Below are 21,845 nucleotides of genomic sequence, written 5' to 3' on the forward strand. Positions count from 1 at the left end.
TACGTGCACGAGGCGTAAAATTTTCAATGTTTGTGTGTAGTTACCCGACGAAGTTCTCGGCGAGGCTGACTCGCTCGTAATACGTGACGAGCTCGACCACGCTGCGGAAGAAGCGCGACTCGGACAGGAAGTAATGCGGCACCGTGTCGATCGGCTTGCGGCACACGCGCATGTGCTTCACCGTACTGTCCGTTCTGAAGACACACCATATTGGTAATCAATTCACCGCCACTATCACTATCACATTTAACCTAAGCTATGCTCTCGCGACCCGCGCGCCCGCAGACGCCACCTGCTCAGCTGTTTTGGCGCCAAACTCGGCGTGGCCACTTGAGATGCTATAGCTACTTGTGTTTACATTAGCCGAAGTATAATTATGCAGATTATGTTACGGGCTAGATAAAAAAGCTTGGTTATTGTAAACAAAAAACTTGATTTGCGAAAGATTTATGCTGTGATATCGCCGCTCTTTTAGAGTTGTAGGAGAAATAGTGACTATATTGCTAAAAGCGTCAAAATAAAAATATTTCAATTGAATTTTTTGTATTATTTTACTATAGTCGACTCGCAATGATATGATTTCAATTTCAAAATCACAAAATAATGTTCCCGTTGTGTGCTAAACAAAAATGGCCGCTAATATATTTTGTTGCACTTTTGATTCATGGCTCTGAGAACTAAGATCAATTAATAATTAAGACCTTCCTTAAAAGCCGGCAATGCTCCTGTGATTCCTCTGGTGTTGCAAGAGAGTGTGGGCGGCGGTGATCACTTAACACCAGGTTTTCCTCCTTTGCCTTTTCCGTTTGTCCTCCTTTTCCATAAAAACAAAATATTAAAACACCCCGTAAAAAATTCTCTCTGGTGTTTTTGTCTACAGATAAGTAGATATTGGCATTTTTTTGACGGCTGCCTTACCGTGTCCACGTGGACACAGTAGTATAGGACCATAAAAACGCTTGCCGTGTCCACTTGTACACAGGTGCACATGGGAGAATTAAATATTGCTTTTAATATTTTTCAATACAAAATTTAATAGGGACTAGTGCGGTAACATGAAGTCAAAAGCACGTTTGTTTAAATACTGGATTGCAAGCGTAATTTAATACCTATATAGGTAGTGAACTAACAATATTTAATAAGATCCACGTGACAAGCAAGTTTGATAAAAATTATATTATTTTTGAAATTTGGGATAAAACTGAAAAGAGACAATAAGTAGAGACAGTATGCGTGTGTGTGTACGCACTTGAGCGAGAGCGCGTAGTGCGTGTCAGCGGCGGGGTGGTGCGGCCGCACTCGCAGCAGGAACGTGCCGTCCACGCGGCGCTCCAGCCGCGCGGTCGCCATCTCGCGACCCATCTCACCCACGTACCTGACAAACATAAACAAATAGGGGTAACAAGGTGTGTTGGCCACTTTTTGGTAGGGGAAAATCTTATGGGTTCGCGTCACCAACATGCTCATGACTGGCGCACGCGATAAATAAATACTTAAAAAAATATAATTATATATAGTTAGACACTTTTTGGATAGGTGAAATCTCGTGAGTTCGCGTCACCGAAATGCTTATAGCAGTATATCTGTAGCTTTACTGACGGTCTGTCGAGACATCCGGAGGCACTTGTTTGTATGTAGCTTAGACTATTTATACAGGTTCAGCACATATTCCGATTTAGAACTAAGCTCTATTTAGAGCAATTCACGCACACTAACACAAAGTGTCATGAAAATCGCGAATGTAATACGTAGCTGGTCACGCACACTAAAGTATTATACCTGACCAGTTTTTATCGGTTGTCAACAGCAAGAAACTCTATCTAGACCACAGACGAGTAAAAAAGAAGGACTCCGCGCCGTGATATTAGCAAGTGAAGCACCGTTATGCTAGCGTGTGTGCGATTACGGGGGATACTAGTTACACAATTTTTTCTCCCTTAAATAATCATATATGGCCACAAATACTTATAAAGTATCGTTTTTACACTTTTTCACAACGTACAACGGCATTTTTAAAATATTTTATTGAGACGCAAACTGATCTGTCACAGTCGGTGACAATTATCATAATGGCCGCCTATCGGCCTGTCGTAGTGTAAGTGTGTGCATAAGGCTATTTTTTTACACGTTAATCAGCTCGTTTTGGTGCAACACTGTTATATACACGGACTCCTTATTTTTTACGAGTCCGTGACCTACACGTATACATTATTAAAGGTACGTAGTTACCACATGTAGTAATGCAGCGCGTGGTCTGGTTGGTGCGCGTGCGGCGGCAGCGCGGGCGCCAGGCTGCTCCCGCCTCCGCAGCGCCCCGACAGTGCGATGCAATCCTTATGCACGGACGCACTGCACACAGAGCACAGGTAGCCCTGCCAACCCAACAACGGACATTCATCCAAAGTCCGGTCGCCAAGCAGAAAGAATTTCGTACGTTAACTTATATTACCTGTCTCTATTACTTCCGCTTAAATAATGCGTCTTGCTCGCTTTATAACATTTACAATCCGTGAGGACGGCTATTGCATCTGTGCGAGCGAGACGCATTATATTTACGCCGGAGTGACAGGGACAGGTAATAACAGGTTAATGTACGAAATACTTCGTGCTTAGCGCCGAGACTACTCAAAATATATACACTTTACATGAGTGCCGGATTAAGGCGACACTAAATGCCAGCGACCTTGGGCGATATGAGTTCACAGCTGCCGGCCCGCCATCTATATCACAAAGCCAATATTTTCAAAATTCTTGCGTGGAAAACAGTTTATATGCTTACAATCCTCGTTATTCACAACTAATCTGAATAAATGAACCTACACAAAAAAGTACAAACTATAAGAATAACTTTTCTGAGAGAAGTACCAAAAATATGCGTCACGCCATGCCATAAAACTTGTTTAACTTCAAAGACAAGTGGTAGTTCAAAAAGGCTCGGCAGTGTTAACTATGACCAGCAGCAAGCATTACCAACCTACAAATAAGACTTAGTGATATGTGTAACAGGATTAAGTAAGTGTTCATAGCTCGGAATGCTACACTTTCACCACAAAACTTGTCTAAAACACCATTTTTGCGTGTTTTCTGCTTACTCTTCGCCTTAAGCAAGCGCGGAGCCCTTAGTAATTTCTTTCAGAGTCCGCTATCTATATGGAAATAGTCGGTTACAGAGTGTCTGGATGTGGATTGTCTTGACAGATGGCAGACATGAGTGGTTTTAAATATGCGGGGGCCCCTTTCGAGTGGGGCCGTTTAATCCGGCACTGCTTTACATAATACCATCATACATCAAATTATATGTGTCAAAAGATGTGAATTTGAACATAGATCCATTTCTTCAGGAGATCCTGAATCCTCAGATTAGATAATAGAAACGTAGGTAAATTTTTCTTAATATTTTTAAACGAGCAATTGTTTTACAAATATTTTTTGATGTTGATTGTACCTCAGAAATAGCTCTATCAATTCGGATAGAAATTAAAAGAAAATAAATGTACAAAAAGAATAAATTTGGACTGTACTATCTAAAAAAAAATGCAGTGAATCTGTGCTTAAAAATAAAGTAGGGTTTACGGTACCATTGCATTCTGTTCTATGATTTTTGTTGTTTTATAAACAACCTTGTCCAAATACAAAGAACAAAGGCAATCTATAAAAACTCTTTCTCCATTTACACCCACGGCACACACTCTCTTTCTCTTTCCTTGACCCGACTTTGATTGTTACCTTGTGGTTGTAGTGGCCTTCTATTCTAAAATATGGTAGTATTCAATGTTTTTCTACTCCAATTTAGTAATTTACTCTATTGTGTCAAAAGTTAACGTCAAAAGATAACATAAAACTTTTCATTCCTATCATTCTAAACAAGTCAACTACACTATATGATTTTTTTTAATAGGTACGTGGCATTGGCTACAAAAATTCAGACTATAATTATGAATTGTGTTCATAATTAAATAAATTTTAATATCAATTTACCAGCGGGAGGCTAATTTGCACAGGATGCTGTGCAAATTAGCCTCCCACTGGTAAATGTAATGTAATGGTATGGGTACAACAACGGCGCCTATTTCTGCCGTGAAGCAGTAATGTGTAAGCATTTCTGTGTTTCGATCTGAAGGGCGCCGTAGCTTGTGAAATTACTGGGCAAATGAGACTTAACATCCTATGTCTCATGGTTACGAGCGCAGTTGTAGTGCCGCTCAGAATTTTAAAAGTTTCAATAATTTTGAGCGGCACTGCATTGTTATGGGCAGGGCGAATCAATTACCATCAGCAGGACGTCCTGCTCGTCTCGTCCCTTATTTTCACAAAAAAAAAAAAAATCTAAATTTCATTTGTGTTTTGCGCCACATGACAAGCTGTAAACTTCACATATTCGTAGATAGCGCCACCATTCGCGAGCCATTTTTAACTTTTATGCGCACATTAATTTTTATATATTTCGTGGTCGTTGAATAATATGCCATTTCATGCAATAGCCCATTGTAACACACGACATTCTAATGATACTCATTACCTGCCACTGTTATAAATATCTGCTGCTAGCTAAGTAGAAAACTAATTTTTAATTGTTAACGTTTAGTCGATAATTATTTTTTATTTGCTTTTTATTGATTAACTTTGTTTTAAATAAGATCTATGTTGTAATAACTGTAATAGATTTTTTTTTCTTTTCATTTTAAATATGTATTAAATTAATTTTAACCGGCTTCACACACAGATAAGCTTCTTAAAGTTTAAGTATGTGTTTATTATATTTTAAACGATAAACTACACTGTATTTTAAATAAATATTAAAAAAAAATCAATTTGCATACAATTAGTTTATGCCACAAAGACCGAGGTGACAACGCGCACTTATTCAGCTCCATTCGCGTTTCGCTGAACGATTTTGATCACACTTATACAGCTCTGCTTCTATCAGCCGCGTACGGCGTCGTAAGAATTAGAATAATAACTTTAAATCACGTCTGCAGTCTTTAATCTTTGTGTGCATAATGATTACGTCAAATCAATGCAGGAACAATACAGGTCGCAACTTGTCGACAAGGAGTCGCGAACCATCCCTGTAAACCAGCGCCGAACGCTCTCTATAGTATTCGCATAATAAAAACACATTTATCCTCATTTTATGCTGGTTTGCCGCGAAAGCAGAATGGACGCGGAAAGCTGAATCGACGCGTACACGTCTCCATACAAAATTGTTGTTTTCTATGGACAAAAGCTGAAAAGAGCTGAATAAGTGCGCGTAGTCCCTAATTCCTATTTAATTAAGTATGAAAATATCATAATTTACTTTATAAAAATAATCAAATACCTGAAATATCCTTCCCTTGAGGAACTTAGAACAGTGGTGACAGGTGGCAGGTTGGCCGAACGTGTGCAGAACAAACTTGTGGTTAGTGTTTCTACAACCAGCCGGCTCCAGGTTATCTCTGAATAACAGACAAAAATATCGAATTCATAGATACTAAATGAATTATTAAGTTATTTACATCTCATATTATAATATCTTAAAATTTTAATTTTATAAATATTAATGATAGCATTGTGAAATCCGACATGTTTCAGTATAACAGTAGTGTTTAGACAATTTTGTAACATATTTTGCATGTCAATTGACGAAACATATTGGATTATCAATAATATTTTGTTAACATCTTAAGTACAATGTTTCCTGCAAATAAAATATCATTTCATATGACCACTCACTCACTGTAATGTGCTTCGAAAAACTTTTGGACAATACACTGTGCCATATATTGGGATATATTCTAAATGAATAATTTGTATCTTGAGGCTTGAGTTAGATACATACAGAATATATATAAGATTTATACTGTTGTTAACCGAGTTATCTATTATTAATCTGATGTTGTATAAAGGCATAGAAGGCATTTATTTTTTCAAAATTGATGTCTTTAGAATTCTTTTTGATGTCATTTCTAATAACTACTAGATACTATAACCGCTTCGGAAACAAATGGGGTTCTGAGAGAGAAGAAGCGGCGCAAGAAACTCTCCCAGCATTCTTTTTTTGCACTCTTTTCAATAAAAATATACAATATTGTACAGTCATTTCTGTCGCTATAAAATAATCACAATCTAGTCCCAGGCTGTCCGATCATTTAGATATTCAGCATTGGAGTAATAGGATTTACGACAGAGCCATTTTTTTTATAAAACATTTATAGTATTGCATTTGCATTAATATGCAACTGTTGAGTTTGTGATAATAGTATCACATGAGTGTTTTAATACCTAATTATCAACAAGACTTTATCTACACCCAGAAGATGAATCCTCTAAGAGAAATTGAAACAGTTAGCTTATTTGTAAAATCAGTAATGTATCATACATTAACTAAGTGTTAATGAAATACTTAATTATTTCCTTTAGTAGTAATTTACATTTTGTATTGAATAGAATAGATAATAGAATAGAAACACTTTATAAGCATTAAAAAAACACAATAATTTACAATATTAATTAAAATCTTAAAATTCTAAATTAAATAACGTAACAAATACTATATAAAATTAAAAATAAATAAATTAAAATAACAGTGTGAGCGTGATTCCCTGCTAAAAGGAGCTGACTCAGTATATTTTTGTGTCAGTGCAGAAGACAACAACACAACATTGGTTTTCAGCAGCCCCTCGTGACATTTGAAGTAGAAAGTTAGTCTTCCCATTGCAAATTAATTAGCGTAAGTATCAAAGTAAGTAGTGTAATAAAATAAAAATAAATAAATAATTGTAATAATAATAAATATTAAATCATAGTATAGGTGGCATTAGGTACTATAAATGAGATATAAATATAGTGTGTAATTAGTGGTGAACATTAAATAATAATAAAAAATACAGAATTGTGTTAATTGATAAGATACATTGCACATCAAGGATATTTATTATATAATGATTCTAAAATAGTTTTTTTATATTTCAATCTAAAATTTTGAACATTGTGCAATTATTACAATTCACTTGAATATTATGTTCTTTTGCAGCGTTTAAAATATCCGGCGGTGTGCTATCAAAACTTCAATCGCTCATTTTTTCAAGATAAATGGCGGGGTTTCGAATAACCTACTTTTTTTTTACGGCGCGCTAGGTTCTGGTAGTGTGGAACGCGCGTAAACGAAAATGTTCTTTTTTTGCAATTCATATAGATACCACGCATCGAGAAATAAGAATGTGGCTATTTGTTGATACTCTTTCCGCATTAAGGGTTCGAAAAAAAAACCAAGGAGTGTTGTTATGAAATTCAGTACAACATTACAACACTCGTTTGGATGATGCTATGGTTATTACGACATTGGGTGTTTTAATGTTGGTAATAAGCTAACTGTTTCCAATGATGAATAGAAGTGAAAACTGCACTATGCATGAACCTCTAAACTGCATATGACGTCCTGGGACGTTATGCTAGGATGACACATGATTTCAACCGCTATGAAAGACATTACTATCACCACTAATATATACAGTATGTTCTCATGGCGTCTATGTAGTAATACGTCGGGCGCTTGGCGTCAGAATCTATTAAGATATACTCGCGTCATACATAAGATCTGTCGATGTCAGGACAGTGACAATAATTATTCCCACATATATAATTCAGACTAGATGTCAATACACTACAGTCTGCCAAGCGGTGTGTGTCACTCACATGGCGTCCTGGATGGTGGTGAGCCACTTGCGGCGACACTCCTCGGTGCGCGCGTACAACGTGTACGTGGAGTTCTTGGTTCGACGCACGAGGTAGAACTGTGCCGACCACCGCGAGTCTGAGCGGAGTGCTCGCCTGCCGCCTCCCTCCTCCACGCGGTACTCCGCCAGCCGAATGCCCACGCGGTACGAGTACTGGTTGTCCTGTCGACATTTCACATGTCACATACAATTCATTAAAGAAAACGATCATATCACTTATCAATATAATAATATCCGGACGACCGAGGCTCGCTCGGATTTTTAAGAATGTCCAAAACTTGAACAAAAAAAATACTAATAGAACATCTGGATTCGAACCGTGCTCTTCTGCTTCTCGGGTCACCCAATGTCCCATGTGAGCTATTATAGTCTTTTATTGGAGTAAGCGTTACTTTGCGGAAATCAATAATTATACAAATGATTTAAGTTTTCTTTAGTGTTAATTCCGCCAATATTTGTTTTCACGAGACTCGTGCCAGATTTTGGCGTGACAACACATCCTGAGGACGCCTCGTGTAGAGGCGAAACACGTGTCGAATTGTTTAAAAACAAATATTGGCGGAATTAACACTAAAGAAAACTTAAATCATTTGTATATTATAGTCTTGTATAGAGTGGCAAAATTTAACCTTTGTATACTAATGTTATTGTAGCTGTTTCTAAATAAAACACGGATAAAACTACATTTTTTTTTATTGAAACCTATCTAGATCGATGTATTGCGCTCGAAGACCCCAGTATACTGGAGATTTCGGGGAATTGCTTTATTAAAGATATAACATTTTAAATTTAAATTAGGATAACCCTAATTTCGACTGCTAAAGTTACAATAATGAATACATGCATCACTGTGCATACCTATAAGTTAGACATATAGGTATTAAGAAAGTAAATAAATAAGTTAGAATTAAATTAATTAACATTTGTGTTTCAATCTGAAGGACGCGATATCTAGTGAAATTCCTGGGCAAATGAGACTAAACATCTTATGTTTCAAGGTGACGAGCGCAATTGTAGAGTCACTCAGAATTTTTGGGTTTTTAAAAATCCTTAGCGGCACTGCATTATAAAGAGCACGGCGTATCAATAACCATCAGCTCAACTTACTGTTCGTCTCATCCTTGTCATAAAAAAAATACAACTTGCCGCATGAATTACCCGCATAGCCACTAGTACTCACCTTAACAGGTTTACAGAGCAGCATGAGCTTGTCGAACACGAACACGTACCGGGAGCGCAGCTTCTGGTCCTCGTGAGCTTTGACCTTCAGTTCTCCGTCCAGCAAGAGTCTCCCGTAGGCGGCTAGCACTGCCCCACCCGCGCCCAGCTCCCCACCGTCCCAGTCTATTATACTCTCCTGGTACACACAATTCTTATTAGCTGAGAATAGAAATACAATTTTGACAGGATATATGTACGAGTAGAACATTACCAGTTCGACCATCATTCGGTTCGCTTGAACTCATAACCATTTCTACCACTTAAGACTCAGTGCACTACATCAATTACACAATCCATAAATCTCAGATCAGTTATACGTCTAGATAGACTATGACAGCTGTGAAAACGTCGAAAAAAATTAAGTGTAGAATTAACCTCTATTTTGAGCAATTCACGCACTCTAAGAACAAAGTGTACTCTTCTTAAGTCGAACTCAAAAAGACTAGAGGAAGTGAGAGGTGTGCAAACCAGCTTATGGACTGTCAGGATAAGATATGATAAACTTTATTTGCTATAACTCTTTGTTTCTAGGATGGTTCATAATGTTTATCGTATGCAATTCAGCTTTATACAAAGCATGCAAATATGAGTGATTGAAATGAGGAGGAGACTTCTCGCTGCCAATATATGCAGTCGCCATCCAGCCCGTGGTCCTAAATTACTCCGCGAGCACAGAGTTGCTAGAGTTAGCTTCACTCGTAATTGAGGGACGTGGCCTCAAGAAGACCGGCGCCGGCGAGTACTGCGAAAGAAAAGGGGACGTTTCGCAGATGTTTGCTCTTAAGAACTAACCCCTAATAGTGGAGACTCAGTTATGGTTTTGGGCAGCGATTAATGTATTGGACCGTACCGAATTAGTTTTCATAGAAAACGGCACTTTGAATGCACACCGGTACATATCAGAAGTCCTTACGTACAACCCACATTAACGGTTCTTGTTGAAAATTTGATTTTTATTGACAATAATCGCGCTCTCCAATCTGGCGACTCTGAAGCGTATATTCTAGAGGTATAGATTGGTCGTTTGGATTGGCCAGCTCAAAGTCCCGACCTCAATCCCATTGAGCACATTTGGGATGTTTATTGAAGTAGGCGTTACTTTGCGAATTAGAGATTTAGTCCCATCACCTTTGTTACGTATCTCTTCCGGGGGTAATACGTCACAACAGCCGACCTAATTTGATTCAGTCTCGTGCCAGATTTTGGCGAGACAACACGTCCTGAGGATGCCTTGTGCAGAGGCGAAACACGTGTCGAATTGTTTAAAAACAAATATTGGCGGAATTAACACTAAGGAAAACTTAAATCATTTGTACATTTGGGATGTACTAAGACGAAGAGTAAGATCAGTGCAGCCCGCTCGGGAAAACATCAGGGAACTAAGGAATATAATTGCTCAGCAGTGGGAGCGTATTTCACAAGAAACAATTAAGAATAGCATCGATAGCATGCCACCACACCACCACCATCCGACACTCGATATTAATCTTCTACTTTTTGCTTTTTTATTTAAGTAACAGATACGCAACTATCTGTCTAGACTCTGGGTATATTGGTATGGTACGGATATATTTTTTTTAAGGAATAGGAAGACAAACCTGTGTTAAGTGATCAACGCCACCCACATTCTCTTGAACCAGAGGAATCACAAGAGCTTTGCCGGCCTTTAAGGAAGGTGTACGCGCCTTTTTTGAAGGTACCCATGTCGTATCGTCCCGGAAACACCGCACAAGGAAGCTCATTCCACAGCGTTGTAGTACGAGGAAGAAAGCTCCTTGAAAACCGCACTGTGAAGGACCGCCACACTTCCAGATGGTGGGGATGATATCCTAACATTTTTCATTAATTCCATGGAAATGTAATGACGAAATTGACCGAAACTACTTTTTCTTATTTATTTATAGTATTATGATGATACAAGCTACTTAGAATTATGAAATAATCTGCAAATGCCAGTGGAACAGGTTATTTCCTTAGGTGCCAAAGAGAAATATATATTAATGACATTCTTAGTGATACCACATATTGGAAATGGAGCAACCGACGTCAGGCTATATAATGATATTTTATTGTACGATATTATATTGCAACGTATCAGTAATTTAAAACAAATATTTGTAGTGACCATTCAAAAGCGCTCAGTTTAAGCCTAATTGAATAAAGTTTTGACTTTGACAAAAAAAATTCAAAAAAAAATAAATCAATTTTTAGTATGTTATTATTGTTAGTAGATTTCTTTCCCTTAGTTAATTAACTTGTTTATTATTACAACTTATTATTATGTATTTAATATGAAAGAGCGGGGCCTTCTACTACAGGCAATTCTTTGCTTAAAAGAAAACCCCAACACTGATTTCATTTTGTTGTAATAAAATAAATATTCGTATTTGTATTTATTTGTGACTAGCTGACCCGACAGACGTTGTTCTGTATATAATAAATAAAATAATGTTTTTATATGAATTTGTCAATAATATATCATAACATCAAAAATTACTTCGTAAAATATGCACCCTGCTGTCGTAATGAAATTGTTTCACAGCAGAACTGTCAAACCGCGCGTCAGTAAATTATCTCATAGAAATTATGTATGGACACATCAAAGGAAAAACAAATTTGTTGTTTTTATTTAATTTAGCAGCATTTTCCTATTTATTCACCTTTTAAACCTTCTCTGGACTTCCACAAATAATTCAAGACCTAAATTTGCCAAATCGGTCCAGACGTTCTCGAGTTTTAGCGAGACTAACGAACAGCAATTCATTTTTATATATATAGATTGGTTTGCGTCTCACCTGCACTTTAGCTAACAATGCCAGCACCTCGCTGTCTCGCTTCACCTCGTTGATGTATTGCGCGACGTCCACCATCGCCTCCTTGGCGCGCTCCAGCCCGCGGAACTCTTCGTGGTTCTGTTGAATTATTACAACCTTTGTTACAACCGTTCGAAGATGCGTCGACGGTTCACGTATTTTTTTTATGACAGTAAGGGGCAAGACGTGCAGGACGTTCAGCTGATGGTAATACGGTAAACGCTCAGGATTCTTGAAAAACCCAAAGGGTCTGAGCGGCACTACAATTATTACTCTCATTACCTTGAGACATACGATGTTAAGTCTCATTTGCCCAGTCATATCACTAGCTACGGCAACTTTACACCTAAACATAGTAACGCTTATACATTACTGCTTTACGGTATCCGGCATCCTGTGCAAATGGAGAAGTTGAATTCATGCACTATGATAGACGTAAACAAGGAGTAGGTTTGTCAACCGTTTTTGTATTTTTTTTCGCGGAAGGATCAAATACATTTAAGCCATATATGACATCACAATTATTTGCTGCAATATTAATAGGTGTATCCTTGAAATAACCGCGTGATACTCACAGGCTGCGTCTCCTGCACAAGTTTGTCCAGCAGCAGGTGGTACTTGAGTATCCTTTGCATCGGAACAGACAGTATGTCTCGCAGCTGAATGCGACCATCACTGTGCTCCTTCTGGCATTTCTGTAACACCGATGTTTGTGTTAATTTAAGCGGGTAGGGAGAAAAAAAAATTATACGTTCCAGCTGTTCTTGTTGTTTACGCAACAACAAGCTTATAGAGGCGCGGGTTAGAGTCCCGCATCGTCCCTAAATTTTGGTTTAAATTAATTTCTACGGATAAAATGTCAGATATAATTTTCTTCGCCGCTGATATATCAATCACTTATTAGTTATTATCACTTGTTTTTGATAACATTTTATGAGTATTTACAGATGCATTTATAAGTTTACATAAATTAGTCAAAATATCATTTTCAAACTGATGTGATTTGTAAAGTATTAGTTATTAATGCAACTGTTGCGTAATAAGGGGTATTAAAACACGAATGTGGGTTTGTGATAATAGTATCACATGAGTGTTTTATTATTACTAATTATCAACAGTTGCATACAAGACTTTATCTACACCCAGAATATGAATCCTCTAAAAGATTCTGGAACAGTTAGCTTACTGCTAACATTAAAAGTTAAAACACCAGTCCTAGTATTAACCTAATATCATTCATTACTGATTATATACAAATAAACTAAGTATTAATGAAACAATTATTTATTTTAGTAGTTATTTACATTTTCACACAATAATTAAAATTCACTCGAATATAATGTTCTTTTGCAGCGTTTAAAATGAATCGCTCAAAAATATCGAAGAAAAATGGCGGGGATTCGAATAACCTACTTTTTTTTACGGCGCACGACGTTCTGGGATTGTGGAGCGCGCGTAAACGAAAATGTTCTTTTTTTGAAATTCATACAGATACCACGCATCGAGCAATAAGAATGTGGCTGTATGTTGAAACTCTTTGCGCATGAAGGAATAAAAAAAAACATAGGAGTGTTGTTGTGAAATTCAGTACAACATTACAACACTCTTTTGGGTGATGTAATGGTTATTAGAACATTGGGTGTTTTAATGTTGGCAATAAGCTAACTGTTTCAGAATCTTTAATAGAGGATTTAAAGCATGGGTGTAGATAAAGATTATAGACATACCATTAATTGTTTATTGAAGGTGCAGTCTCTGGCTTCGAGCGTCTTAAGCGTGTCCTGTGCCGTGGTGAGGTTGGAGCAATAGTCGCCATATAGCAGCAGCTTCTCCCTCCACGCGAGAAACACGTCGGCCAATCGCGGCGCTCCGCTGCCTGGCACGCACGTCTCTGTGGCCAATCGCAGCTGCCGTAGGAGACCCGTGTGTATTTCGTGCAGATTCTGCGACAAAGATATTTATAAGCGTACCAGCTACCTTATGTTTAGTTATCACAACCAACACTCTCTTGCATCACCAAAGGAAACACATGTATATGTTACCGGCAATGTATGAAATATTATTCATTTTATTCGTTACATAGGCATTCTACACAATAACTAATAAAAATTACGGAAAAAACATTCTTCGCATTTTATATCACATCTTCTTTCAATGTTTATTTACTTATAACTTCGCTCTATAATGCCCATTCGCCACCTAGGTTTTTCTTATGCCAAAGAATATGTACAGAAGTCTCACTCCGCAAAATCAATTAAAGAAATAGGGACTCTTGCGGTCATACAATAAAGTGTAATTCAGATCGCACAGCGCTACTAACCTACATTTTTATTAACCTAGAAGTTGCCTCTCCTTCTATCGCATGTCACTTACATCTTCTGACGACATTAGGGCTGTCTTGTTTACCTAAAACGGTACCAATCAAATAAAAGGTCGTCTTACAGCTTTTCTATAATCTAAATAAAAAAAATCGTAATTGTAAAACAAAATTATTGCATTATCAAAACTATATTAGCAGTAGATAGTAATGTATGCGTTGCAAGACCACGACATAGTCCAACCTTCTTAGTATAGGAAATAAATAGGTAGCTAACTATAATGAAAGGTATTTACATAATCACTTTTACTTTAGATTGCTTCAGCCTCGTTAGGAAGCTTAAAAAGTTTTAGTTTGGATCGCAATGACTTTTAATATGCTTTGTTTTTGTACATTTCGATATTTTTCAAAGATCGGTCGGACGTAGGTGACAAAAAAAGCTGGCGCGTGCGTCTTAGCTCGTCCGCGAGTCTTTCTTGGATAGCCCCGTTGATGGGGCCGCAGCGCGTACCTACATGCGATTTCGATACCTACACGGGAGGACACCTCAATAATATCAACAGTTTACCGGTTACGCTTAAACCACTCTTGCACTCCAGTATTCCTAGTCAAACTGAGAATTAGAGAAAATGAGAACCATTCTCTATGTGACTGTGGACTTGATGAGGGAAATGTAGACCATTTGTTCTTTAATTGCCCTTTAATAAAGTCTTCCTTGTACAATTTTATACCTCCTGAAATCCCCGGCCCCACCTCCATGAAATGCCTCCTCACTTTCTTTTTCACTCCTTTTGTAAATACTTTATGTAAATATATTAAACAAAATAATATTAAGGTATAACTAACACAATAAATGTTTTATATAAGTAATATTATCAGTGTTTGTCCATTATAATCTAACAGCATGTATATTTGTTTCAGGTATAATAAGAAAATAAATCTGTTTTGATTCTGGGCACCGGTCATTACTATAATCACTTGTAAATTCGTTTACACCGATCCAATGACACACTCTAAGCTTGTTGGTCTACTGAAACGTGGCATTGGCGAGTTGTGGTGCCCCTTCCACAGAAGCCACTAGAAAGAATAGAATAGAATTTGCTTATTTTTTTTTCAACATCAGAATCAATGTTTTGAACAGGGTTTTCAAATTAAAATAAAATAAAACATTATATAGATATGACATCTCTCCAACAATATTTATAGCAGTGTTACAATAAGTCATTGGAAAGTTAATCTGGAAAAAGGTTGGTTCAAAAATAAACAGTCACTATTTAAGCCACTTAAGATTCGCTGATGACATTAGTTTTGCTCTCTGAGAATACCACTGAAATAAATTGCAGTCAATGATAAATGACCTCCATGCGGCAAGTCAACAGGTAGGCTCAAGGCCTACCTGTTGACTAACCGCGATAAAACAAACATTATGACAAACACCAAAAAAATCCTATATACCTAAATGAAACGCTGGAGTATGTCGACGAATACATATATCTGGGTAAGCAAATATAGAAACGAACATGAAATAGAAAGGCGAATCTCAAATGCTTGGAAGAAGTTTTGGAGCTGAAAAGAAGTTATGAAAAGTGACAAGTCGATTAAATTTAAACAAAAAGTTATGAATACCTGTATATTACCATCATTAACCTACGTAAGTCAAACTTGGAAGTTCACTAATAGGATTACCATATAAATTTTGTCCTTTTATGTCCACATAATTTGGAGTCGGCACCTCAATTTACATTTTGTATAGTCCGTGTAAACAAAACTTTGGAATAAGTATAACTATGTATTACAGAAACGATAAAAATAATAAACTGTTTGTTCGAAGTAAGTCCATCGAAAAGCATTATATTACAAATATTGCTTAGTAGATAATATTAATTACTTATAATCATGTGTTGCCTTTAGTAAGGCAGTACGCGTGTAACCATTGATCGGTCCGGTACTAGTTACCATTAACCATTTGTCTATAACCATTACAGGACTGGTCCGAGTAACCATTTTAACCAATTAATAGTAGAGATCCGCGTACCCACAAGTAGAACCAATAATTATAGTTATTTAGCAAGTGTCATAGATTAATTTAGTATCTTAAGTAAATAAATACTTTTACCATAAAACCAATACATATATCTACCCCTAACTGCACCCCTTTTCATGGTCCTTCGAGCCCTTTTCATGGTGCATTTGCTTTTCATTGTATGCTCAATGTGAACGTTAATTTATCAAGAAAAATTTACTTGTAAGAATATTGTTTCGGGACTTCTAGTCGCCATTTAAGCTTAGTATTGACTGTTTATCTCGCCAAGTAAGCGTTGGACCTTTCCGTTTCGAGAAACTGATCGCGCGCGGTATGCCTCATATCGGCGAGATTTTTCCGCACAGCGGTCTGTCAATGCGTATTATTTTATGTGTTTTAACAGATTGCTTATAATTAGGATGATTTGAGTGAATGTATCTGAAATAAACAAGCTATAAGACCATATAGAATAATCCATAAATAAATTAAAATTTATTTAATTCTCGTTCATTGGTTGTGCTTCAGTAGACATGAGTTACAAGAGGCTTGGTAGCTGAACTATGATACAAATGTTCTAGTTGACCAGCTAACGTCTGGGTGTCGAATTAACATTTCCGTGTGCGTGAGCATCTGCAAAAATTCCCTCTCATATTCTTCCCTAATACGCCAAAAATGTGAAACAAACCTTTACACCGAAAAATATGACATCCAAGTCCTGCGGCTTCAGGTATGGGGTAAGCGGCCTGAGGAAGTGCTTTATGATCTTGCCGAGCACGTCCACGTAATTGCACTCCGTGTCCACCAACTCTCTGATCACGTAGTCCCTCTTCTCTAGGCTGTGCGAGGACGACGCTAGCTGCAACACGAATTCACATTTTCTATGTCGCAGTCAAACTAGGATATCTGACACTTCGTGAAACTCCCGGATTACCTCGATGAACACGTCGAATATGTCAAAATTCATTTACACACATTTCAATGCACTCAACTTCTAATATCATAACTATTTACTTCCACATCAAACTATAACTTTTCAGTACGAAACACAGATTAAGTCGAATTTCGCGTATTCGATTTATCCGAAGGTGTTTCACGAAATTTCTGATAGTCCCACATGTACAAGCGGCAAATGTAAGGCAGGTTAAAGCAATGCAGTGCGACCAGCGACAAAAGCGAACCGATGACGGCGGAAGTAATGACCGTGAAATAAATTCTGCACGCGCCGCATGAAGGAGTTTACATATTTTCTTTGAGGAATTGATAATTTTCTGTGAAATTTAATGCGGTGAATGGACAATGTGATCGCTTTAATTGTAATTTGATGCAATATGAACTATATTAAACGGTGGGAATATAACAATTCTGTTTCCTGATTTTATATTTATTAGTTGAAATTGATATTGAAAAAAATAGTAACTGGTTATGAAATCTTTAATATACATTTGGTAAATTAACTCTTTGTATTTCTAAACAAGCGCGGGAATTGCCAGCAAAAAAGCAAAAGTGATAGTGAAAAACTTTTACTAATAAACACGTGAATAAGGCTTTTAAAAAAAATGGCAATAAAGGCTCAACAATGTTTTAGATATCAAATTAATGGTGTATTTTGTATTGTAATACAAATTACATTACAAATGTAATCTGTATAATTCATTCAAGAGGTTTATCACTTTAAAATAACAAATTGTTTACATTTTTGTTTAGTTATTTAGTAGTTACCTAGTAAAATTATTGTAGTTTGAATAGTAATGAGAATTGAAAAATCACCATTTCATGATAACTAATAACGCGTTAATCGCTTTAAATTGTCCTATTCCACCAGTTACTTTTGTGTTACAGTGAAAAAAAAATAAAAATTTCACTCTTATCATTTTTATGATACGCTTTATATTAGCTTCACCTGTATGTTTGTATGTTTGTAACTGACTTCTTTGGGCGCGATTTTGACCCACTTTAAACGGCTAGATTTCGTTCAAACTTTGTAGATTTATCGAGGACCGATGACATTACACTAATTTGACTAAAAAATGGAAAATAAATAATAGTTAAAAAAAACTAAAAGGCACGCTTTATATAAAATTAAACTAAAAACTAGAATATAAATTTAAATTGAAAATAGTGTAAAAAAAAATATTTTATTGTAAAAAAAGCTTGGGGTGCTTTTTAAGATATTATTAAAATAATAATACTTCTACACCCCACGCTTTTTTTTTTTACAATAAAATATATTTATTTGCAATATTTTCAATTTAAATTTATTTTCTATTTTTTAGTTGAATTTTATATAAAGCGTGCTTTTTAGTTTTTTTTTACTATTATTTATTTCATAACGCGCTTATAGAAGTATAACTCCAAAAATATAAACAGATTGTGCACTGCCATACTTCCGCCGTCCGCAACAAAAAAAAAGAAAATAAAAACAAAACGCAACGCACTGGTGTGAAAGCGACGGGATGTGGGGCGGGCAGGTCGCGTGCGCCGCCCTTCACGACGCAGAGGTCGTGGTAGATCTCCTCGTCGTGGATGCGCGCGCAGTAGCTGGCGTACTCACCCGCCTCGCGGCCGCGCACCAAGCCCACGCTACGCACGCACGCTCGTTACACACTACTCTCACCACACGACACACTCAACTCAACCACTGACCTCTACTATACACCACTGGACTGGCGGCTGACAAAGTGCTTATGTGCCTGTTTGATATTCGCCATTTTGGCGCTGTTGGTAGCGAGAGTCTGCGGTACTACAACTAGTGATGACAACCTCAGCAAACATCGATAGGTGGTGGGAAATTATTTACAAAAAAAAATGTGTACTTTATTACGTTGATTCTTGAAGTATAATTAATTCAATACAAAAAGATTTGCAGCCAAACATATGGAACAGCCTGTCCAGTGGATTACCACTGGACAGGCATTTATAATTATATAAAGGCCAGTGCTTTCAACTATCTCTCGCACACATAGTAGTTATACAGCCCGGAGATACAATGGTGACATTAAATCATCACTTGTTTTAGTACCGCAGACTCTCGCTATATGGCCATCAGCGCCAAAATGGCGAATATCAAACAGGCACAAAAGCACTTTGACAGCCGCCAGTCCAGTGGTCAATAGTAGAGGACAGTGAAATAAACACACAGATAGAACTACATTTTCCATAATAATATTTCGCAACAACCAGTAAGAAATCTAGTAGCCGTGCGCTAGCGTAGGCACTGGAGCCCTATTACCAAAATCGAAATACGAAGTTTCGCTTAACGGAACGCACGTGTTCCTATTTCGAAAATGTTCCGAGATCTCGGTATTGCGGGATCCCGCGTCATTCTCCAATCCCGCGAGATGCGGGATTACGGGCACGGGATCCGCGGGATTTGCGGGACTGAAAAAAAGGGTGCATGCGATGCTAAATAGGATATTCTGCATGAAATATTATGCTTAATAACTCAAGTTATTAACTGTTTCGTATTTTCGTGAAGTTTATTAATACAAACTTTTAATCTTTCATTCACGTACAAACTCTTAAAAGGAATACCGCCCACAAGTGTGGAATCAGAAAGGGCGTTTTCTGCTGCAGACTATATTGTGTCTAAGATACGCAGTAGTTTGGCAGACGACAGTTTGGACATGTTGTGTTTCCTTGGCAAACATTTTCAGTTAATATTAAAAGCTGACAAACTTAATAATTAAGTAATAATTCATCAGATTAAAATGTGTTTTTTTGGTTGATTTTTTGATTGTGCTTTGTGTATTTTTTGAAAACGATTTGTTTTGTTTTGATTTGCTTTTTATTCAGAATTTGTTATTGTTTTTTTTGTGAAAGACTGTTTCTTTAATATATAATTTGATTGATTTCATTTTAATAGTAATATGTACGTAAATAAATGTGGAGTTGATAAATTTATTGTTTTAAAATGTGCATATTTTCAATATGCGGGATCCCGCAAATACCGAGATCCCGCGGGATTGAAAATTCGTAATCCCGCAAATGCCGAGATTGAATACAGGCCGCGGGATTGGAAGCCCTAATTCAAAGTACTTTGGTAATAGGATTTAATTCGAAGTTCGTTGTACTTTCGTTTCGGACCGAAACTTCGGCTTTCGATTTTGGTAATAGACCTCCTGACAGCTACTTCGTGCTATCTTATGCTACCACATAACGGTATTAAAATTTTGTTTTCTAAATATATAATTTGTTTATTTAAATATTTCATTTATTTACTAAAAAATTTTAGGGTTTTTTTTTACGATTAAGGTTAGATAGCTCTACCCGTGTCTACATTCAATGTTGCCAATAATGCGCCACGCTGTATAATATAGTACCCGCCATATAAAAACACTGGCTACGTAGCTGCGCGATAGTGATTCGACCAACAAATTGACGGTAAAATAAGAGATGCGGAGGGGGTTGAGACGTGACGCAAGTCAACGGCATCGCGCTATTGGTCTAGATGTTTACGGTGCTTCACAAATACAGTCGCGTTCAAACGTTTTTGAATTTAATGAAAAGAAAAATAATGATGTTGACCTTAGATAATTTATACGTCTCTTGCTGTTAGACAACCTATAAAAACAGGCCAGGAATATTAGATTAATGTGCGTGACAAGCTACGTCTTACACTCGCGATTTGTATGAAACTTAGTGTTAGAGTGCGTGAATTGCTGAAAATAGAAGTTAGTTCTAAACTCAATTTTTTTCGACATTTTCACAGCTGTCATGGTCCTTCTAAACGTTTAAATTATCTTAGATGTTGACACACCTTTTAACTATCGTGGGTGTTATTAGTGGATTTGTTTATTTTATGTTAAGCTGATGGTTATTGATACGCCCTGCTCATTACAATGTAGTGCCGTTCAGGATTCTTGAAAAATCCAAAAATTCTGAGTGTCACTACAACTGCGCTCGTCACCTTGAGACATAAGATGTTAAATCTCATTTAATTAATTGCTCAGCAATTTCACTAGCTACGGCGCCCTTCAGACCGAGACAGTAATGCTTAATGCTTACACATTACTGCTTCACGGCAGAAATAGGCACCGTTGTGGTACCTATAATCTAGCCGGCATACGGTGCAAAAGAGCCTCCCACTGGTAAAAAGATATAAGTACATAAATTCTAATAATTTATACTTTATAGATATAATATATTAGTTCATAATAATGTCAAATTAAAATAGAATTATATTTGTGCGTGACTGTACACATCATGCGTAAACACACCCCCGCCGCTTTCCTTCAGTGTTGATTTTTACGTGGCGAACTATTGTATAATACACTCATAAACAAGAATAGGCGTGACTTTTATAAGAGTTCCTTTGAACTTGGAATACTGTACAGATTATAAATACACATTGTTACTCCTGTGAAATTTGTTTATATATATTGTGTGATACGTTATTCATCATCGAAAACAGAGATAAGTTTCATCATTAACTTTGAATTAAATAATAATAAAAAGTATATATTAGATACCATATTGTGTATTAGAAAGAACTAGGTATGGAGAAGCCACGCCAATTCTACAAGTTACTACGGACTGAAAACTATATTTTGAGGATTTGAATCAGAAATCATGAACGAAAGAAATCTAGGACAAAGTATTTCCTAATAAATTCTGCATATTAAGACTCGTTCTGAATTAAAAAAAAAAGCATCGAGTATTACGTATTATACAAATAAAATTTGAAAAACAAAATTTTATGAACGATGTGGGATTCGAACCCACGACCTCCGGCGTTCCGTGCCGGTGCTCTAAAC

General features: G+C 36.8%; 1 protein-coding gene across 1 annotated transcript in view; it reads right to left on the reverse strand.

Annotated features, from left to right (window-relative positions):
* The window catches only part of LOC126964535 (protein vav), a gene marked incomplete at its 5' end in the record, with an annotated part of 35,891 nt that overhangs the window by 9,705 nt on the left and 4,341 nt on the right, over positions 1–21,845 (reverse strand). Inside the window, 10 exons of the mRNA XM_050807725.1 lie at positions 45–194; positions 1,250–1,375; positions 2,230–2,372; positions 5,321–5,438; positions 7,678–7,880; positions 8,899–9,075; positions 11,735–11,851; positions 12,328–12,447; positions 13,480–13,695; positions 16,778–16,948. Of these exons, the coding sequence (XP_050663682.1) occupies positions 45–194; positions 1,250–1,375; positions 2,230–2,372; positions 5,321–5,438; positions 7,678–7,880; positions 8,899–9,075; positions 11,735–11,851; positions 12,328–12,447; positions 13,480–13,695; positions 16,778–16,948 (1,541 nt within the window). The remainder of the gene's footprint in view (positions 1–44; positions 195–1,249; positions 1,376–2,229; positions 2,373–5,320; positions 5,439–7,677; positions 7,881–8,898; positions 9,076–11,734; positions 11,852–12,327; positions 12,448–13,479; positions 13,696–16,777; positions 16,949–21,845) is intronic.

Source organism: Leptidea sinapis, chromosome 5 (genome assembly GCF_905404315.1).
Source record: "Leptidea sinapis chromosome 5, ilLepSina1.1, whole genome shotgun sequence".
In the NCBI taxonomy this organism is placed as follows: Eukaryota; Metazoa; Arthropoda; class Insecta; order Lepidoptera; family Pieridae; genus Leptidea; species Leptidea sinapis.